Source organism: Mus musculus, chromosome 4, assembly GCF_000001635.26.
Source record: "Mus musculus strain C57BL/6J chromosome 4, GRCm38.p6 C57BL/6J".
NCBI lineage: Eukaryota > Metazoa > Chordata > Mammalia > Rodentia > Muridae > Mus > Mus musculus.
This window is the reverse complement of record NC_000070.6, coordinates 124733264-124753508: the sequence shown is the minus strand read 5'-3', so window position 1 is coordinate 124753508 and position 20245 is coordinate 124733264. Positions and strand designations below refer to the sequence as shown.

The 20245-nt window shown below is 49.1% G+C and overlaps 1 protein-coding gene, 2 long non-coding RNA genes and 1 other non-coding gene across 8 annotated transcripts in view; 1 reads left to right on the top strand and 3 right to left on the bottom strand.

Annotated features, from left to right (window-relative positions):
• The window catches only part of Inpp5b (inositol polyphosphate-5-phosphatase B), a 59685-nt gene extending 48003 nt beyond the window's left edge, over positions 1-11682 (bottom strand). For 2 of the 5 annotated variants that reach the window (XR_003954882.1, XM_006502804.3), the window contains exons 1-7: positions 11593-11682; positions 10919-11045; positions 10479-10576; positions 9776-9873; positions 9606-9635; positions 7327-7437; positions 1817-2197 (exon numbers count right to left, since the gene is read on the bottom strand). Coding sequence is in view for 3 of the 5 variants with exons in the window: in XM_006502804.3 (XP_006502867.1) it covers positions 1817-2197; positions 7327-7437; positions 9606-9635; positions 9776-9873; positions 10479-10576; positions 10919-10975 (775 nt within the window). In the remaining 2 variants the exon portion in view is untranslated. Of the gene's footprint in view, positions 1-1816; positions 2198-7326; positions 7438-9605; positions 9636-9775; positions 9874-10478; positions 10577-10918; positions 11068-11592 lie in introns of all 5 variants that reach the window. The other 3 variants (NR_126474.1, NM_008385.4, XM_006502805.2) reach the window with 2 other exon arrangements.
• Gm12915 (predicted gene 12915) lies at positions 2155-17779 on the top strand. The gene is made up of 4 exons (NR_151694.1): positions 2155-2402; positions 8330-8522; positions 11588-11735; positions 16870-17779. It is a non-coding gene; the product is annotated as a predicted gene 12915 (long non-coding RNA).
• On the bottom strand, positions 9620-9728 carry Mir698 (microRNA 698). The gene has a single exon (NR_030480.1). It is a non-coding gene; the product is annotated as a microRNA 698 (primary transcript).
• Gm32117 lies at positions 13404-17019 on the bottom strand. Its single transcript, XR_376640.4, has 2 exons — positions 15657-17019; positions 13404-14860 (listed from the first exon to the last, which is right to left on the bottom strand). It is a non-coding gene; the product is annotated as a predicted gene, 32117 (long non-coding RNA).
• Positions 17780-20245: the final 2466 nt, after the last annotated feature.

Sequence of the window (20245 nt, the reverse complement as noted above, 5' to 3'; positions counted from 1 at the left end):
ACCTGGGGCTGGATCGACTGGTGTGCACCCAGAGGTGGCTCAAAGGGTTCCTTCCATTTCTTAAAGAAGAAGTGACTCTCTGTTGAGACCAGAGCAACTCTGGAATCAGAGATGACCCAAACAGAAATGGGGGCTTGGTTTGGTACCATCCTTTCCAGTTTCAACAGCAACAACTTAGCAGTTCCATAATCTATTATTGGGTATTATGGTGGGGATGAATCTTTAGAATTAAAAAGTCAAAGCAAGCCGGGTGGTGGTGGCACACGCCTTTAATCCCAGCACTTGTGGGGGGCGGGGGGAGGGGGGACAGAGGCAGGCAGATTTCTGAGTTTGAGGCCAGCCTGGTATGCAAAGTGAGTTCCAGGACAGCCAGGGCTACACAGAGAAACCCTGTCTCGAAAAAAAAAAAAAAAAAAAAAAAAAAAAAAAAAAAAAAAAAAAAAAGTCAAAGCAAAATCTTGACAGTAATTTCTCTCCAGGATGTGGCTAGTTTTCCTTTGTGAAGTGAGATCAATGCTTCTGCGATCGGTGCACATATTTCACCCTGGGGCAGATAACTCTTTTCAGAGCTGGCTGCCCTGCTTTCTCATGGTCTATATCTCTCTACTAGAAGCCCCAAAAAGCTCCCAATAGCTCAGCTCTGGCTCCTGGGCAAAAGACAGAAGCCACCTCTTTTGTGCTGCCACATTGCCTGTTCTCTGCTCCACTGCATTTCTGGTAGCCTGTTGTAAAGGTCAGGAGACAGAGGTTAATCTTAAAACACTCACCAGTCCCGGTACCACAAACCAGAAGCTCATGACAACTGAAGCAACAGCTGTGCAAGTGAGCTCTGAGATAAGCCCGAGAAAGATGCACACTATCTACACCATCAAGGGCTCCGGTGGCATCTTGTGGTAGCTTCGAGGAAGGAAAGGCTGAGGAAGTCCTCTGCTGCCTAGTTTCCTAGTTTTACAAACTCTTGCCCAACCTATCACCTCGCCCCAACTCCTCATACTTTTCAAGCCTCATAATTGCAAACGTCCTGGCCCATACTTGACAAGGCTACTTGACGGGACTTTCGTCGCTAGGAAAGGACAGACTGGAATGGCAGAAATGGGTACTTGTGATTGCGCCAAAGCCCTCAGGAGCCTGGTGCTTCATGGACAACACCCTGGGGAAAACAAACGCCAGGGAGCCCTAAATCACAGGGCTGACCCAAATTTCAGCCCCGAGCCTCTCTCTCTCCCTCGGCAATGGACAGTGCCTTGTCCAACAATTAGCCTTTGTGCCGCACATTATCCACCAAGGGATAAGAGGCAAAAACCTGGTTGGGGTCACCTGTTCACCTCATCCCCGAGGGCCTCCAGTCTCACGGTAGCCACGGCTCCCTGCACTCCAGCTACATGCACTCTGTCCCAGCGGCTGTAGAGCACAGAAAATGCTAGCACTCGCCAAGCCTCATCCGAAGACAACCCTGTCACCGTCGCGCACACCCCCACAGACACACAGCACCCTCGAAAGGCCAGGACTGAGGAACTACCTCGGCCGGAGAAACCAAAACGCCAATGGGAGTAAGCAAGCAGCACGAGGTCACACACCCGGCCATCAACCGGGCTTCCCTAACCCCTCTGCCTTAGGACTCCCGGGTACCTGCCGGTCACCGGCCTGTAGCCCCCACGCCTGGCGGAGAGTAACTTCCCAGCAGAACTTGAGCCGCAGCATCCCCGCCTCGCCGATGGCCAAGGCCTTGACCTTCGCCCCCACGCAGCCACCTGCCAACCCGCCAGTCCTCCCGAAAACCCAACACCGTAGCCCCGCTCCGCAGAGACCGCCCGACCTGCACAGTCGCGCTCCCGAGAGCCGCCGCCTGCCGACATTTCCCAGTCTGCTTCCTCAAGCGCTTCATCCCGCCGCCCGGCGAGCGGTCTCCGTCCTCTCACAGGCCCGCCCTCATGCATCTCCTCCGCCAATAGAAATTCCGGCTCCTCAGCGGCTCCGCCCCAAAGCAGAATGTAGCCAGGGCCCCTAGGCAAGACATCCTCCAATCCTCGCCGTGCATTCCGAGACTGATGCCTGCTTCCTCCAATGGGCGCGAACCCACTCCGGGTACCCGGGTCCGAATTCCACTCGCGCGGTTTCGGCGACTCGGCATCGGGCTCCGCGCATGTGTGTCTTGACAGCCACTCGAACTCGGGATCCCGCGTCTCAGGGTCGAAACCTGTGGCAGGGACAATGGAGCACGGACTGAGCCACGGGGTTGAAAAGCCAGCTGCATTTCTGTAAGATTGTATGTGGTGGAGACTCCCCAAGCCCGCTTCGCTCCTGCTCAGCTTGTATCTGAAATCCAAATGCAATTAACAGAAGTGAAGAAGCTAGGGCTCTGCCAAAGCAGGACTGATTCATTATCCAACAAACTTTATTAGGTGGGGAATTATTATCCCAAGTTTATAGAGGAGGCAACTAAGTTCAGGAAGGATATGCAAAGTAGAGACTTAACCAGATGCAGCACTAAAGAGCAGGCTGGAGATTTAACTTCCCTCATCCTTCTTCTGAAACCTCCTGGCCACTACAGACAAACTAGAAATAAGCTATATTGCGTATGTTATTTAATGTACTATTAAGACAAGTCCTCTGGGGCCTGGGATGCAGCTGGTTAGGAGTACTTGCCTAGCGTGCACCATCAAGCTATGGGTTGGATATCCAGCACCACATAAAACTGGTGGGGGGCTGAGGGAGAGAACAGACATCCATAATCTCAAAGCTCAGGAGGTAAAAGCGGGGGGGGGGGGGGGGGCACGACGACGACGACGACGACACCAGAAGTTCAGGATCAGCTTGAGCTACTCTCATAATCTCAGGCTTTAGGAAGCAAGGAAGATCGTGAATCCCAGACCTGAGCAACATGTTGAAACCTTGTACACACACACACACACACACACACACACACACATACACACACAAAGACAACCTTCTGGTACTCCTAATCCAATGTGTACCCCTCCCCTGCAGAAGTTCCTGAGCAACCTCTACTTCTGACTCAAACCCAGTCCTGACTCTCAAACCTTAGCATTAACCCTTCTTGCTAAACCCTTCTTGTCTTGCCTGCTCGGCTTGTATAACTGCATGAACCAGATCCAACTGCATTGAGGAAATCTAAGCTCAAGTCCTGGGTTGTGGCATGGCTAGGCACTGCTTTCAAAGCTGAAGTCTGAAGAAGTGGAAAAAAAAAAAAGTCCACATTCACATACAGAGAGTGGCAGAGCTGGGGTCTCAACTAAAATTGTGGCATTTTGTGGGTCTTAGTGTCAAAAACCTACTTGTTACTTCAACTCATGAATGGTCTCAGGATAAGTTTCTTATATTTGCTGTGTCAGCTTGTACAAGATACTTAAAAGCCCCTCTCCTTTAAAAAAAACAATATTTTTAAACTGGGAGGTGGTGGTGTACAGCTGGACACACAGAGGTCCACCTGCCCCTGTCTCCTGAGTACTGGAATTAAAGATGTGTGTTACAATACCTTGCCATTATTAGTCTTTTTAATTGCAGAATTGAGGTCAATGGGAAAGACTAGACTCTTGGGGTTCCTAGAACTGGGGGGGGAGGTGTCCTAAAACTTGGGTCAGAAACTTACTCATCAATAAAACAGGAAATCCACTCCTTACTATTCTTGCTCCAGAAATGAAACAAGATAACCACAGTTTGTTTTGCATCATGTAGATAGCTAGGAAAATGTCTGGCTTACGGTAGGATTTCAGTTTGAAGTGAGCTTGCCCCTTTCCTCACCTGTCTGTTTCTTCACTGAGGCACTACCTCACCCAGGGAGGATTAAGGAGGAGAGCCTCATCCCTTCATATGGAAAGTGTTAGCTGGTGGGAATTCAAGGATCTGTCCCTGTCACCCAGGTTCCTTCCTAAGGAAGCCCTGTCCTGATGGTCAGAGCAATAAGAGTTGGTACAGAACTTCCATGTTGGTTACCTCAGACAGGGTGTGGAACCCCCAAGGAAAGAGGAAAGAGGGGGTGAGAAGTCTGCAAGACAGACATAAAAAGTGACATATCCTCAATCAATATCTCTCTCTTCCTCTCTGTCTCTCTGTTTCTGTCTCTCTCTCTGTCTCTCTCTCTCTCTCTCACACACACACACACACACGCCTCTTGAAATAATTCCTCTGGCTGCCTAAGTCCTTCATTTGCACAAACCATGCACACACACACACACACACCTATCTGAACAATACACCCAGCAACTTCAGAACCACCTCCACCTCCTATCTCTATGGGATACACATACACCCATCTCTGAACAATAGTGTTAGGGTTTCCTACCTCTCGTCTCAATCAAATTTAGACAGTTTTCTATTCAATCCTATTCCCAATGAATCTATGTATGAAGAATGGAAGGACTAATCTGGCCTGAACTAGTTTGGGTAAATGGGAAGTTGAGCAAAATTGTGTCCTCTGGTAATATTTCAGGGGAAATTTCTCTACTTACCACTTTATACCTATGCATAATTGGGAGTGCATATGATTAAAATCAGGTGCTTTATGGGGAGGGGCACGCACAATAGAAAAAATGAGTACATGACTTAACCTATCAATCAATCAATACTACACCCCTTAGTAACAAGTCCCTTCTAACACTAGGTGATATTCCAGGACCCTTGAGTTGATCTTGACAGTGTCTCCCTCTATAACTTACCCTATGCCTTTGTTCTGCTGACGTTAGCTTGCCTTTTTTTGCAAATCTGTGTGAGCCCCACTTTTCAATGCTTCGGATAAGAGGCCAAGAACCTGGAACACTCAGCCTGGACCCTGACCACAGATAACAATACCATATTCTGTTCATCCACTCAGCAAATATTCATCTAGTGTGTAGTTGTACAGACAGTGTTCTGATCAGTTAGGATGAAGTTGTCAACACAGTGCAAACTCCTGGCCCCGGTGGTACCTTGGGTCTCATCTGAATGGTTTCCTTACTTTCTATTCTATCTATCCCATCGTCCCAAGTCCTATGACCACACCCCTAGTCTAAGCCTCATTTTTAAAAAACAGTTTGTGGGAATGAATGTTTTTCCAGAATCTGTACATTTACACCTCACATAAATAGTACACAAGGAGGCCAAAAGAGGGTGTCAGGTCCTCTATAACTAGAATTACAGGTAGTTATAAGCTGTCCCGTGGATGGTGGGAATTGAACCTAGGGCCTCTGCAAGAACAGCTAGTGTTCTTAAGGGCGGAGCCACCTATCCAGCCCCCTAAGCCTTATGCTTTATGTCTGAACCATGGTGGCACCTGCCACCTACGTACTGTTCTGCTCTCCCTGCACCAGGCTCTCACTGCCTTCCATACCTGTCACCAGTGGAGTGTCTCAAACTGCCAAATCTTACTGGAAACATTTGGAAACTCTTTGAAGGGCTCTCCACAAGCTGCAGGGCAGAGTCCAAGCCTCTCTGGACTTTGTTACTCTTCCTGAGCTGCCCTTTGCTCAATCCTCTGGCTCTCCACACCTGTCCGAGCTGAGTAGCACCAACCACTGCTCCCGGATGCCCAATGCCCTTTCTCCTTCTTTTGCCTGATTTGGGGGGTGGGGAGTGGGAGAGGTGCTTGTTTTCCTTATAGTCTGAGCTTCAATGTCACCTCCTCCGGGAAGCTTCCTCTGAGCTGTTTACATAAAAAGAAAGGCACGAGCCAAGGAAGCTCTCAAGCAAAGCCCTCCAGGATGCAGAGGACACCCAGGCAATCCTGGCCTCACCTAGGAGGAACCCACCTTGCCAGCTCACTAGCCATACATGCAGGCAGGGCCCTTGCCCTCTCTAAGGCCTGAGTTCCTTTATCTATAGAAAGAGACACTGATAATACCAACCTTGTAAGGTATGGTAAGAGTTAACAGGCTTAGAAAAGACTCTAGCTCGATATGGTGCCAAACACCTTTAATTCCAGCATTTGGGAGGCAGATTCTCTGTGAGTTCAAGACCAGCCTGGTCCACATACTGAGTTTCAAGATACCCAGACCTATGTGTACTGAGACCCTGTCTCAAAAATACCAAAAGAGAGAGAGGGAGAGAGGGAAGGAAAGAAGGATGGGGGGGGGGAGAGAGAGAGGAAGGAAGAAAGAAGGAGTCTAAAGCATGACACATCAATGATAAACTTTAGATATGCCAGGCCATGGTGGCACATGCCTTTAAACAAACTACTCAGGAAACAGAAGCTGGTGAATCTCTGAGTTTGAGGCCAACCTGGTCTGCAGAGCCAGTTCCAGGACAGTCAAAGATATACAGAGAAACCCTTTCTCAGAAAAAAAAAAGTTTGGATTTTGGAAGATTTCCACTTTGATACTTCGATGTTAGGGATGTCCAATCTCAATATTAATATTAATAATTATTATTACCCTTGCTTGCAACCACTACTAACAATCATAAATTATCTTTATTATGTTACATTTTGTTTATTTACTTATTTATTCATTAATTTATTATTAACTATTTACAAAACAGCACTTAAACCCATCCAAGGCTCCATTAATTCTTGTCCTGATTTCCTTTTACCAAACTAGCCTCCAAAGTCGGTCACCTTCCTGGCACACCTAGAGAAATGCTTGGAGCCGGATGTTAAGGCCCCATAGGCAGCTGTCATAGGAGACAAACCCTCGTACGTTCCTGCAGAGACCAGACATTAGCTTTAAAGGGACTCCTCCTTATCAGTGCCCGGTGAGCACCTGAGCCCCAGCACCTGGCAGCATGAATTTGCATTCTCTGTCACTGGGCCTCCGCTCTGTACACAACCTCTCTGCTTGCCTGGCTGATCTCCCATCTAAACAAATTTTGTCAAATGGCACCAACTTCTTCTTGCTGGGCCAAAGCTAGCCTTTTTTTTTTTTTTTCTTCTCCAGCTGCAATGGGGAACAGAGCAGGGTTTGAGCGGAATACATTTGACAGACTTCTCTTGGTTGTAGCTATGGATACTGGAGAATTTGGACCCCTCTGCTAACTTGGAGGAAGCCCCGAATCCTCAGAGTCACAGCCCAGTTAACATTCAGGTTTAGTAACCAGAAACAGAAAACCAAACGCCGGCCAGGTGTGGTACACAAGCTTGTAAGGCCAGCACTCGGGAGGGAAGCTGAGGCAGAAGGATCAGGAATAGGGAGCGAAACCCTCATCTCAAAAAGGGAAAGCAAACGTGTAGCTAGCTGGCAGCCCAGGCACTGTGACTCCATGCCAGCAGCCTTGAGATGGTGCGGAAACTGAGTTGTATGACCCCAATGGGGTTGGAAAGTCAACTGTCACTACCAAGAGAGTACAGCAGTGCTCTCAGCCAACACAGCCTTTCCAGGAAACCTGGCTCTTACCTACCTGGACAGGCTCTGGCCACTTCCTGGAGGAACGTTCTGGTGTGTGAACCAAAGGGAAGTTGGAATACAAGCTTGAGTTCAGCTGTGTTCAATTGTACTGTCACATCAGAGCCTGTAGAGAGGAGACAAGAAATGCAGTCACCAGTAGCTAAATACTAAAATGTATTAAGAGGAGACTCTGCGAGCTAGAGAGCTGGCTCAGCTGTTAGGAGCACTTAACCCTTCCAGAGGACCCGAGTTCAATCCCCAGAACCCACATAGCAGCTTATAACTGTCTGTAACCCCAGTGCCAGGGGATCTGATGCCCTCACAGAGACATACACAAAGGCAAGACATCAATGCACATAAGTTAAAAATAAATATTTTTTTAAAAAAAGAATGGACTCTGCCTGGTGGAGGTGGCACACACCTTTAATCCAAGCACTCAGGAGGCAGAGGCAGACACAACTCTGTAAGTTCAAAGCCAGCCTGGTGTACAGAGCAAGTTCCAGGACAGCCAGGCCTGGAAACAGAGAGAAACCCTGCCTTGAGAAACTATTTAAAGGAGATCTGGAGAGATAGCTTGGAGGTTAAGAGCACTGGCTATTTTTCCAAAGTTCCTAAGTTCAATTCCCAGCATCCCTATGATGGCTCACAACCATCAATAATGAGATCTGATGTCCTATTCTGGCATGCAGGCACATATACAGGCAGAATACTGTATATATAATAAGTCTTGAAAAAAAACAAAAAAACATAAAAAAAAAGAGAGAGAGAATCTGCAAAATGGCAAATCAGAAAGCCTAAACTTGGGCTAGTGAAATGGCTCAGCAGTTAAGAACACTGGCTACTCTTCCAGAAGTCCTGAGTTCAATTCCCAGCAACCACATGTTGCTCATGACCACATGACCATCTATAAAGGGATCTGATGGCACATAGGTGTGCTTGCAGCAGAGCACTCCTACATTTGGGGGAAGAGGAGATTGGGAGATTGCTGTGTGATTGGGATGTAATGTGGATTTAAGTTCTCCAGCTCTGTGAACTGAAGAGCATGCAGAAGTGCACTGCAGCACCTGCCTATCTGCTGGTCCACCGTAGAGCCAGGCCCTGAGAATGACATGATGAGGAGAAAAGACTACACACAGGAGAGGCCCAAGCTGAAAGATGTGGCACTTACAAGAGCAGGGGACCCTGGGGCCACTGGAGATGGCTCAACAGGTAAGTGTTTGCTGCCAAGCCTGAACGAGCTGTCCTTTGGTCGCCACACAGACACCATGGTAATTCAAGTACACATACACACACTCTAAATAGTTAGTGTGGTAAGTTTTTTTACATTAAAGGTAGGTTTATTGGGAAGCTGCTTGGGTGGGGGCTCACTGGTTCAAAGGACTGAGGCCAGGCGAATCACCATGGGGAAAGGTACAGGGGGAAGGAAGTTAGAAAGGGCTCAGGGAGAGAAGGGGAGAAGAGGAGCATGGGATAGTTTTTTTTTTTTTAAGAAGAGCGAACTGGCGGGGCAGTGGTGGCGGCACATGTCTTTAATGCCAGCACTCAGAGGCAGAGGAATTCGAGGCTAGTCTGGTCTACACAGTGAGTTCCAGGACAGCCAGGGCTACATGGAGAAACTCTGTCTTGGAAAACCAAAAAGAAGAAGAGGAGGAAGAAGAGAAGGAAAAGGAGAGGGAGAGGGAGTAGGGGGAGGAGGAGGAAGAAGAGGAGGAGGAGGGAAAGAAGGGGGAAGAGGAACAGCAGCAGGAGAAAGAGGAAGAAGAGAAGGAAGAAGGAGAGGAGGAAGGGGAGGAGGAGGAGGGTTACAACTTGTGGTGTCTGAGGTGATGATGGAGCCCACCTGGAGGACTGAAACGCACTGACAAGGGGTGATTAAGGAAAAAGAGCTGGTAGAGGGTAGCACCTGATTCTTAGTCACCGTAGTATGGACACCAGGAAAGTTTTCTCTAGAGTAAAAGCCCAGAAGCTGGATCTTTCATTCTACCTAGTGGGTTCTGGGACTCGAACTCGGAAAGTTGGTCTTGACAGCAAGCACCTTTCTCCACTAAGCCGTTCCACCAACCCAAGAATTTTCTCTTTTGGTTTGTTGTCAGTCTACGGCTTGCCTAGAACTCACAATGTAAGTCCAGACTGACCTCAAATTCAAGGCAATCCCCCTGCCTCAAGCCTCCCACATGCTAGGATTTCAGGCACCTAGCATCACTCCCATCCAGGCATGTTCTCGTTCATCTTTCTGTCTTTGGAACCTGTCCCATTGACCTAACAGGGACCCAGATTGAAAGGGCTACTCACCAAGGATGTAGAGTTCACCATCTGGGGACACTGAGGGAAGGAAACGAGAATGTCTTTAGCAACTGAACATCCCTGTCCCACCCACATAGCCACCACCCTCCCTTACAGTGAGGGCAGAGATGAGTTGGGGGCCACCCAGAGGAGAGCATACCACCCGGCCCAACTGGCACCTTCTTCCAGCATAAAATCTTTTGAGAGTGGCACTATCTGGTCCAGAGATACATCGTCTCCTGTGATGGCCATCCTCCGGTGTGTATACAGGAAGAGACTAAGGGCAGAAATGAGTGGAAGGCCCAGCTTAGAGTGCTTGTGGTCACCTGTGGGTCCCTAGTGCTTAGCTGGCAGTGCCCTAGCCATACGCATGGCTCAGGCCCTTTCCATGCACAGTGTCCAGTGATGCAAGAGCAGTACACATTCCAACCATCTCTTCAACCCCATCCCTTCCCTTTTTGAGGTAGGGTCTCACTCTGTAGCCTAGGCTGTGCTTAGAATGTAGCCCAGGATGGCCTGGAATTTGTGACAGTCCTGCCTCAGCTTCCTGGTGCATGTGCTCGCTCGTTCCCAGTTCAACCCTCTGTACTTTACTCTGGGTAAATGGAGCTATGAAGAACAATTTGCATAGGATTGCAGCATCCGGATTTAAACTCGGGCACTCACACAAACTCAAAATCTGGCCAAGTTTGATATAACTGCCTCTCCTCTAAAAGCTTCCACATCACATCTTGCTGATTATTAAAGGCTTAGAACACGGTGTTCCAGAACACTATCATTGTGTTAATTAGTCTAGGAGACTCAGACAGAATGACTGAAGTCCAGCTGGAGGATACTGAAGAACCACCCATGGCCCACACAGGCAGTCTGAGCCCTACTTACGCATGCTCCTGGGCGTCATTTTCCAGCCGGTACCTCACCAGCCCGAGCAGGCGGCTCTGCCGGCTATCTCCCTTACACAGCACACCTTGGACTGCCTGCTGCTCAGAGTGAAGGGAAACTGAAAGCCAAAGGGCGAAACTCCCCATCCGGCCCACTCCACCACGCTGCCTTTCCCTCTCCCACTGGCAAACGACTTCACCTCTCTGAGTTTTCCTCATCTGCAAAATGGGTATAATAGTCTCCAACTTTGCAGCTGGTTGAGAAAATAGCTACCTATGTAAAGCACCTGGTAGAGAGACCAGAGCCAAGTGAATACTTGGTAAATATTGGTTTACCTTTTCCCATATGGCTTCGAGAGAAATTTTTCCACACCCTCCATCCCACCTCCCAAGGCTGAAGCAGGCACGATCTGGATGGCAACCTACAACTGGGAAGGATATGATGACGCAGTATTCCCCCTCAACCAGGGTCTCCTGGATTGCCACAGACTGGTCCATGCTGAGCTGTCAAACCCTGGGGTAGGGCAGGTGGGAACCTCCCATTCCGTATTAGAGCTGCTTCGGGGGGCTGTGGGGATGAAGAAAGGGGCCTTTGTGGAGGGAAAAGAGAGAGCCTGGTCATCTCTCTTCTCCTTCTGGCCTTCCCCGTCTTTCCTACAATGGGTCTCTCAACGTTTCCAGAAAATGGGTTTCTACCCCTTTGCCCCTTGCTCGGTGTCGCCCCAGATGTTCCCAGTGGAGTTCAGTATGCTCTCTGGTCTCCTTGCTTCTGGGTACAGCTCTGATGCCCTCTTCAGGGAGCAGTTGTGGTCCATCTGGCTCTTCTCTGGGAAAGGTTGGTGGTGTGTCCAAATAGGGGTAGGGAGACAGCCTTCGCCTCAGTCTCAGCTAGGAGGGTCTTATTCTGGAGAAATAACCCAGCCCCGCTGCTCTTTCCTCGGAGCCTGTGGGTGTCCCGTTGCTCCTTGCCCCTCACCCCACCCAACAGGCCCCGTTGCATCAGCAGCAGGTTAGGAGTGTCCATTCTGGCACCCACAGGACAAGGGCCCCAGCAACCAGCTTGCAAGCCCCCTCCCACTCTGCACTTATTTCAGATCCTTGTCATTGCAGCCTACCTCCCGAGCTGTCACCGGTGGGCCTGCAGGACACCTCCGTTCCAGGGCAGATTAAGGACTACATTTCCCAGCGGCCCTGGCGTCACAGGACGGACAGCCAGCCTGCAAGTCCCAGCATGCCCGAGTCGGACATGGACGAGTAGGTGGGTCTCCCCGCCCTTACTCTATTTAAAAATCTAGAATCTACAGTCTGTATTCAAGCATACTCGGGCGTCCCAGTTCTGGAAAGCCTGCGTGAGGAACGCCTTTCTCAGCCCACTAAATCAAAGGGCCAAGGCCCATGTCCAAGGCAGAAGGAAGTGGTCATGTTACCCTAACGGAAAAAATGATGTTAACTTTTATTTTCAAGTTAAGTCCATCCTCAACTCTTCACATGCAGAAAGGGACAGCTTTCTATTATTCTGAAACACTTCCAGATAACTACCGTGCCCTGGCTTCATGTATGTCACCTTCTCCACTTGCCAGGTGGAGAAACGGAGGAACAGAGAGACAAAACTGTTTGACAAAGTCCGTAGCCAATAAGTGCTGGGTGCCCAGAGGGAAGTCCAACTCCAATTCCTGTGTCATTTTCCCGTCTAGGAACTGCTAAATGTTCTTAAGACCTATCTAGCTTTTCTGTCAATGGAACTTGAAATGTGTGGCATCTTTATCTGTGACACAGTAATGACAACCACCAGGCAGCGCGGAGGACTCTTCTTAACAGCGGAGGACGATGTGGCCCTCTTGGCTCTTTATTTCTTTAAAGATCTGTTAGTTTTTAATTTTTTGTGTGTATGTGTGTGTGCTTGCATGAATTTATGTGCACCGTGTGTGTGTGTGTGTGTGTGTGTGTGTGTGTGTGTGTGTGTGTGTGCACGCTCACCTAAGAAGGCCAGAGGTCATCAGATCCTCGGGGCTGGTGACAGGAGGCTGTGAGACACCTGATGTGTGTGGTGGGAACTGGGTCCCAAGAAAGAGCAATATGTTCTCTTAACTAAGGAGACATCTCACCGCAATGCCCAGATAGACAGCCCTGAGCAGGTTTTGTCCTCAAGCCCCTTAGCCACATTCTATTGGCCATTTACCCTGACAGGAACTATTCTCTTCCAGACTCCATTGTTCCCTTCTAGGTAAAGACTATATATAGCTAAACCGGGGATGGTGGCACACTCCTTTAATCCCAGCACTCGGGAGGCAGAGGCAGGCGGATTTCTGAGTTCGAGGCCAGCCTGGTCTACAAAGTGAGTTCCAGGACAGCCAGGGCTATACAGAGAAACCCTGTCTCGGAAAAAAAAAAAAAAAAAAAAAAAAAAAAAGACTATATATAACTCAAGACAGGACAAAAGAAGCTAGCTCAGACGAGAGAGTCTAGAATGGTTGGTTTTTTCTCAACTGCTGACTATTTCGGTAAGCTGGATCCCTGAGGACTGGGCTGAATCTTGCCCTTACACTCCTGTGCAGTTTCTGGTATAGTGGCTCTGAGACTTTCATTTATTTATTTTGAGCAGTCCTGAGGATGGAGCCTAGGAACCGGAACCCAGGGCCTCACAGCTGCCAAGCAAACACTCCATGACTGAGCCACATCTCCATCTCAGAACATGTTCACCCCAATTAGTTAGCTTTACTGATTTAAGATTGCTTCTCGCCGGGCGTGGTGGTGCACGCCTTTAATCCCAGCACTCGGAAGGCAGAGGCAGGTGGATTTCTGAGTTCGAGGCCAGCCTGGTCTACAAAGTGAGTTCCAGGACAGCCAAGGCTATACAGAGAAACCCTGTCTCGAAAAATCAAAAAAAAAAAAAAAAAAAAAAAAAAAGCAAGCAGTTGGGCCAGTGTTGCAGAATGGATGGCCACTGTAACTTTTTATTGCTGTTGTTTTGAGATAGGGACTCACTAGTTAGCCCAGGCTGGCCCAAAATGTGCCTCAAACTCATAGTGATTTTTACCTCTAAACTGTCTCATTGACCCCACACCCACCCCTGTAACCTTTAACCTGCCCCCCTCCTTTTTGTTTTGAATTGAACTCTGATAACCAGTTCAACCTGCATGTTGCAAACTCCTCCCAGACTCTTCCTGGTTGTCTCTTTCTAGAAACATCCACAGCACAACTGGAGTTCAAGTTGATTGGGCTGCAGTTTTGAAGTCAAATGGGGGATGAGGGGAAAGGGCACTAGTTAGAGATCAAGGCACTGAAGGTCACTGAAGGAAGGCAGGAAAACCCCTTAAAGCTGATCGTTAGAGAGGAGGGGCTGGGGAGATGGAATGGGCGAGGCTAGGCGGTCTTTACAGACCGAACTATCCCTGCAGGATTTGGGGGGGTGTCTTCCCAAAATGTAGGTCAGACAAGTATATCCTCCCCACCCCCAAAAGTCTAAGCCTCCTCTTGGGATTGGGGACAAGGACCCATGTTCAAGGCCCAGACCCTGTGAGTGGGGAAGGGGGAACCTGGACTTGGTAAGTCATGCTCTCTAAAGACACAGCTCCAGGGTTTGGAGCAGGGAGATGTGAAGGCTTGCAGTGTCCACAAATTCTTTTCAGATGTCACTCTCTGATAACTGCTGAGCCCAGGTAGTGGACCAGGGACAGGAACAGAGCAAAGGGAGGAGCGTCTGTAGCTACACTGGGGATCCAGGGCAGGGGGTTCCTGGTGACTCTTGGAGTGGCCTTGTTGAAGTTAAGGGTCCCATCTGGCTGGAGGCAGCCACCTGAGGCCAAAGCTTGACAGTACATAGGTAGCAGGGACCAGCCCCTGCTCCCTGACTCTTGAGTGTGCCTGTCTGTCATGCAGACCTGTCTGCAGCCAGCCCTAGGTGTAGTCTGAGCTGGACCATTTGAGCTACAAGAATAGACAGGACCATTCATGTTATCCTTGTCCTTCCCTCAGCTCTTGAAGGCAAGAAGTCTTAGTGAAACTAGAACTGAGCTGAGCTCAGCTTCCCCATGAGGTCAGCTCCCCATGAGGTCAGCTCCCATGAGGTCAGGCTGTCATTTCCCAGAAAACCAGTCGGTTAGAAATAAGGGGCCACATTCTGGAAAATTCCACCTGATTCCCCCAAGTTGAGGTGCTATGCAAAACAGAGAGGGTCTGGCTTGCTCAACCCCATGCAGGCTGGCTCTCCACAAATGTAGCTCCCTCTAGATTCCACTGCTGAGCTATTTCAGTCTGGCAGCTCTGAGGAAGCACTGTCAGCCCACTTCACAGAAGTTCAAGTCCTTGGGGCACATGGCTGGAGTGTCCTGCCCTTTGAAACAGGCATCCCCCTTTGCAGGAAGACAGGGTATAGGTTATCTCCTGAAAGAAAATGGAAGGTTTGAAGACTTAATGCTAGACAGAGGAGGTAGGGGGGAGCCCTGCTGTGTCTGAGCCACTGCTGCCCCTCCCTTCCACTTCCCCCAGCAGGCAGCAATGTACAAGACACATCTCTCTGAGGAGTGGACTCAGTGGTGGTCACCAAGGGGGACATGGGGAGCTGCCTGTCCTCTGTGATGCTCAGAGACCTGCTTCTGGAAACAGGACACTTTGCCCGGGGAAGTGTTGGGACACCCCAGGATGGGAGTACAGCGCCTCTGTGAAGCCACAGCCCCTACCTGGCCCCTCTAGGATGTACAGGAAGCTTACAACCCAACACCCCTCTCAGCTGCCACTCTCGACAAGCACAGGCAGTTGTTCCACAATGAACAGTAGGTGGAGTGCCTCTCCACTATAGCAGTACAGGGGTGAGGGCTGGACTCTGAGTCCTTGGACAGCAGAGAAGGGCTAGACTCCGTTCATCTCTCACCCTACAACTGAGCCCACCAGGCCTTGTAGTGGGAAGCGTTAAGTTGAATCACCTGAAGTAAACATAGCAGAAATCCCAGGCCTGTGGGGCTTTTGCCAGCCAGAGGGCATATCTTAGTTTCTCTCATCATCACAAGAGGGACTCTTCTCTCTCTCCCATTTCAGAATCTCTGTCCCCAGCTGTTGAAATGACCCCCTAACGCCCTTCACCTTAGAGTGGTGTCTCTTCTGGATCCTATCACATCCTGCCCCCTACCTTGCAGTACCATTCCCTAGATGTCCATCCTGCCGCCTGGTAGGAGCCCCTCACCTTCTGGGAGAACACAGCTCCCAAGCAATGGAAGCTACAGCAGGTCTGTGGCTGAGCTGAGTGCTGTGGCCCCATTTCAAGCGGAGGGCATCAGTCAGGAAAGGTCTCTCTCTTTCACATGCTGCTTACTTGGACTGGAGCAGGGATCAGCTGACCTCTTTTCAGACTCTGGGCTTCCAGGAAGACCAGCAGTAGAACTGGCTTGAGGAAGAGGTGACACAGCAGGAAGTGGCTAGAGCAAAGGTCACAGGTCAGGGAAAAGCTACTGGAGTTAAATGGAAGAGTTGGGAGAAGCAGCATCGTCCGGTCTAGCAATAAGTCCGAAGCTAGGAATGGCCCCAGGGTCCAAGCAAGGCCAGGATCTCAGAGCTGAGGACGCATACCTGGGAGTAAAGTCATCCTGTGGCAACCATTGGCCATAGATGTCTTCTGAGTAGGTACCACTGTGCTGCAGAGAGTGGAGCTCCAGCCCTGAGCAGCTTGGGAGAGACTGCAGAGGTTCTTATGATTGCATTATACAGATGAATGAATTGAGGCCGGGGAGCAGGGGAGACAGCCTATAAGGAATAAGAGGTCCCAGGAAGTCAATTTCCTCCCTGGAAGTCATACTGTCAGAGGGGCAAAAAGACAGAAGCAAAAAGAGACCTGCATTTTAGAAACAGCCCCTCTGAGAATTAAATGTTGTCATGGCAACAGCAGCATCTCAAGCCTGAATAGAGACAGCATTGGGGCAGGTGCAGGGACAGGAAGTAGGAATCTGGTGCCTCTAATCTGGATTCATTTGCCTCCAACATCTGAGGTTGTGGGGAGGATGGTAAACTGGGGGGGGGCGGGGGGAATGGAACCCAGGCCAGGAAAACTCAGGATCACAAAGGACCTTAGAAGACTCTATCCTGAGGTCCAAGAGTTTGGGGGTGGAGATTCTTCCTCCCTCGCTAAGGTAAACCCGAGTGGGTCAAGGGCAGAAGTGGATCCTGAGTTTGGGGATCCCAGCCTCCATAGGATCTGCCCTGGAATGGTTAAATCTGTTAAACCGTGCCTGAGCTTTCCCCTGCAGGGTAGAAAACTTCTGGAGATGGGCAGGGACACATTATTCCCATTATGCACAAGCCTTCAGAACGGAGCATAGCCTGGTCCCCAGCACTCCCAGGACCACCAAGGTTTCTGTGCCTCTGTCACACACTCAGATCTGTCTGTTGGGGATATCTTCCAGGGTGATGGAATGCGGCCTGCACTAAGGACCCTCTGTTTGCGGCATGGATGAAGCCATGCTTCGGGTTGACAAAATGCTAAGACAAAGCATGGTTATTGTCACTTTGGGGAATATCCTCTGACACGGTTTCTCTGGAGACCCACGGAAGCTACATGCAAATGAAGGAAACCCAACTGATGTCTGCACTGTAATCAGGTGAAGATAAAGCCAGTCCTGGCAGATCAGAGGACCAACAGCCCAGTCCCACTGGAATGGGGAGGTGTCTATTTGACTAGATTGGTCCCTGACAGCTGCAGAGGGCTCTCAGGAGAGAGCATAAAAAGCATTCAGGCAGTCAGGGACCTCCTGGAGTTCATATGCTGCTGATGGTACCAAAGGGATGATGAGGGAAGGGACAGTTATCATAGCAAGTACTAGAAAAATATAAAAGGAAGGAGGAAAAAAAAATCTTAAATCAGTCTAGGCTGTAAGTACAGCTTAAAGGTAGTGTCAGAGACCATCCCGTGAGAAAGTGAGCCCTTCACAATCTCCCTAACAGGCCAAATGGCCTTGTACTAAGAGCTGGTTATCACCCCCCTTCCTCCCTCCCTATTCCTTTCTTGGCACCTGAGGCTGTAAAAGCTGAATTATAGTCCCCTCTTCCCTATCTCTTCCTGAGTTCCCATGCCATCCAAGGACATGAGTTACGCCTGAGCCCAGCCTGACCCCCAAGGCTGTCAAGGAGGATCGATGTTCCAGAGATAAGATCCAGAGTGCCCGCTGCCTGGCGCCTGACTTCGGCCCCCATGTCAGCAGATGCCCACTTCTTTGTTCTTTGTATAATTCTCCCTTGACCCCTCCCATATTCCCCGCGATGTATGCTTTAAAAAGAAGGCACCTCAGCCTAATAGGTTAACCTTGATAGGTTAAATCTACTTGGTCCTCCGACTCTTTCTTTTACTCCCATTTCCTTCCAGGTTCGCGGTCCCCCTCGCACCCACGAATAACTGAATCCGGCGGGACGGGAAGGTAGAGAGCTCACCTAGCAGGAAGAAGGCCCAATTTGGTCAGGGAACACAGCTGAAAATTTGTTTCTACAGAGGACTCCATTAATGAAGTCCAGACTTCAGGGTGACACCTCCAGGGGCTCCTGCTGTTTCTGCCTGGCCTCAGCTATGTGTCGCTTAAGGCCTGATGGAATCAGCCATATATTTTCCCCACATCCCTGTGGAGATTGCATCTGAGCTTCCTCACCTAGGGCTCCTGCTTCAACTATCTCATCGCCACGTAATTCAAGTTCTGCAAACCTGGTAGTGCCTAATATACAGCAATACTCATTTAAAAAAAGAATTTTGGAGCCGGGTGTGGTGGCACACACCTTTAATTCCAGCACTCAGGAGGCAGAGGCAGGTGGATTTCTGAGTTCGAGGCCAGTCTGGTCTTCAAAGTGAGTTCCAGGACAGCCAGAGCTACACAGAGAAACCCTGTCTTGAAAAACAAAACAAAACAACAAAACAAAAAACATAAAGAATTTTGGACAGTGATAGCACACACCTTCAATTCCGGCACTCAGGGGGCAGAGGCAAGCAGATCTTTGTGAATTTGAGGCCAGCCTGGTCTATAAAGTGAGTTCCAAGAAGCCAGGGGTACACAGAGAAACCCTGTCTCAAAAGAGAGAGAGAGAGAGAGAGAGAGAGAGAGAGAGAGAGAGAGAGAGAGAGAGAGAGAAATTTTGGTTATCAAAGATTTCCTTATGATTATTTCATTCATATATACTTTTTTTTTAAATTTTTTGTTTTTCAGACAGGGTTTCTCTGTCTCAGAGTTCTACCTGCCTCTGCCTCCCAAGTGCTGGGATTAAAGGTGTGAACCACCACACCCCACTCATGTTTGCCTTTACCTACTGAGTCACCTCATTGGCCCCTGAATGTTATTTTGTTCTTTTATAACTGAATAAAATTCCATTGCGCATTTGAAATATTTTTTTTAGATTTATTTTATGTATATGAGTACACTTCAGACACACCAGAAGGGGGCATTGGATCCCATCACAGTTGGTTGTGAGCTACCTTGCGGTTGCTGGGATTTGAACTCAGGACCTCTGGAAGAGCAGTCAGTGCTCTTAACCACTGAGCCATCTCTCCAGCCTGTAATACATTCTCTTTATTGTCTTTTACCAGACATCCAGATTGATATCCTGTCTTTGCAATTTTGATTCCCTATCTTTGCAATAAATATGTATGTGCAAATTATTTCTGTGATGTCCTCTTAAGAGTCCTCTGGATGTCTACCCAGGAGTATACAGCCAGGTAATACAATAGTTCATTTTAGTCTAAAAAAAATCAAATGTATGAAATATAAGCAATGAAAAGCAGCAGACTGGGCTGGAGAGATGGCTCAGTGGTTAAGAGCACCGACTGCTCTTCCAAAGGTCCTGAGTTCAAATCCCAGCAACCACAAGGTGGCTCACAACCATCCATATGAGATCTGACAGCCTCTTCTGGTGCATCTGAAGACAGCTACAGTGTACTTAGATATAATAATAAATAAATCTTAAAAAAAAAAAAAGCAGACTTTGCTGCAACAAGTGAGCTCCAGTTCCTTGCCAGGCATTTCTGGCATAATTCATAGGACTCCTCAGGCTCTGATCCTACCTCTCCTCCATACCACAACAGGGCATCTCATTAACCCTGGAGTCTCAGGCACCTACTCAGCGGGATATGACAGCTACAAAGCAATGGAGCATTCCTTGACAGCCCAGTAGGGCTACAATTGTAGCCTGGGGGCTTCCTGCTTTTCCATCCCAAGGCTTTGCTTCATCTCCCTTCACCTCGGCCTGGTTTCCATCAATCAGTTTCTAATTGATTCAATTAGATGTGATTATGGGCTCCTTGCTGCACAAGCCCAGGGGAGGTTGCTCATCTAGCTCTTAAAGACTGGCAGAGTCAAAGCATAAGGTGCCATACAAAGAATGGGCTGGCCAGAGTAATGTAATTCAGAGGAGGAGCGGTGAGACCTTTGCTGCCAGAGGCGTGACAAGGACAACAGGAAGATGGAGGATGGCCAGCCAGAGTTGGGGTTCTTCAAAGTAATGCCTGAAAAGCAAACTAGCTTAGGGTCACCATGCTAAGAGGGCGCTGGGTAATTTTACTCAACCTTCAGTGACTGTCCTCACAGGTTGGGCAGAGCTTCTTAGTCCTTTCTGCAGTCTGGAATAGCAGGTGCTGAACCCAGAGCAGCTCCTTCTTGCAGCCATCCTCTTGCCTGAGCTGTCTGGAAGCTTCAAATGCGGGTCTCTGCTACTATACCTGGCTCCAGCTCATTTTTTTTATTTTTTTAAGGCAGTGTCTCACTTTGTCACCCTGACTGGCTTTGAACTCAGATACCTGCCTCTGTC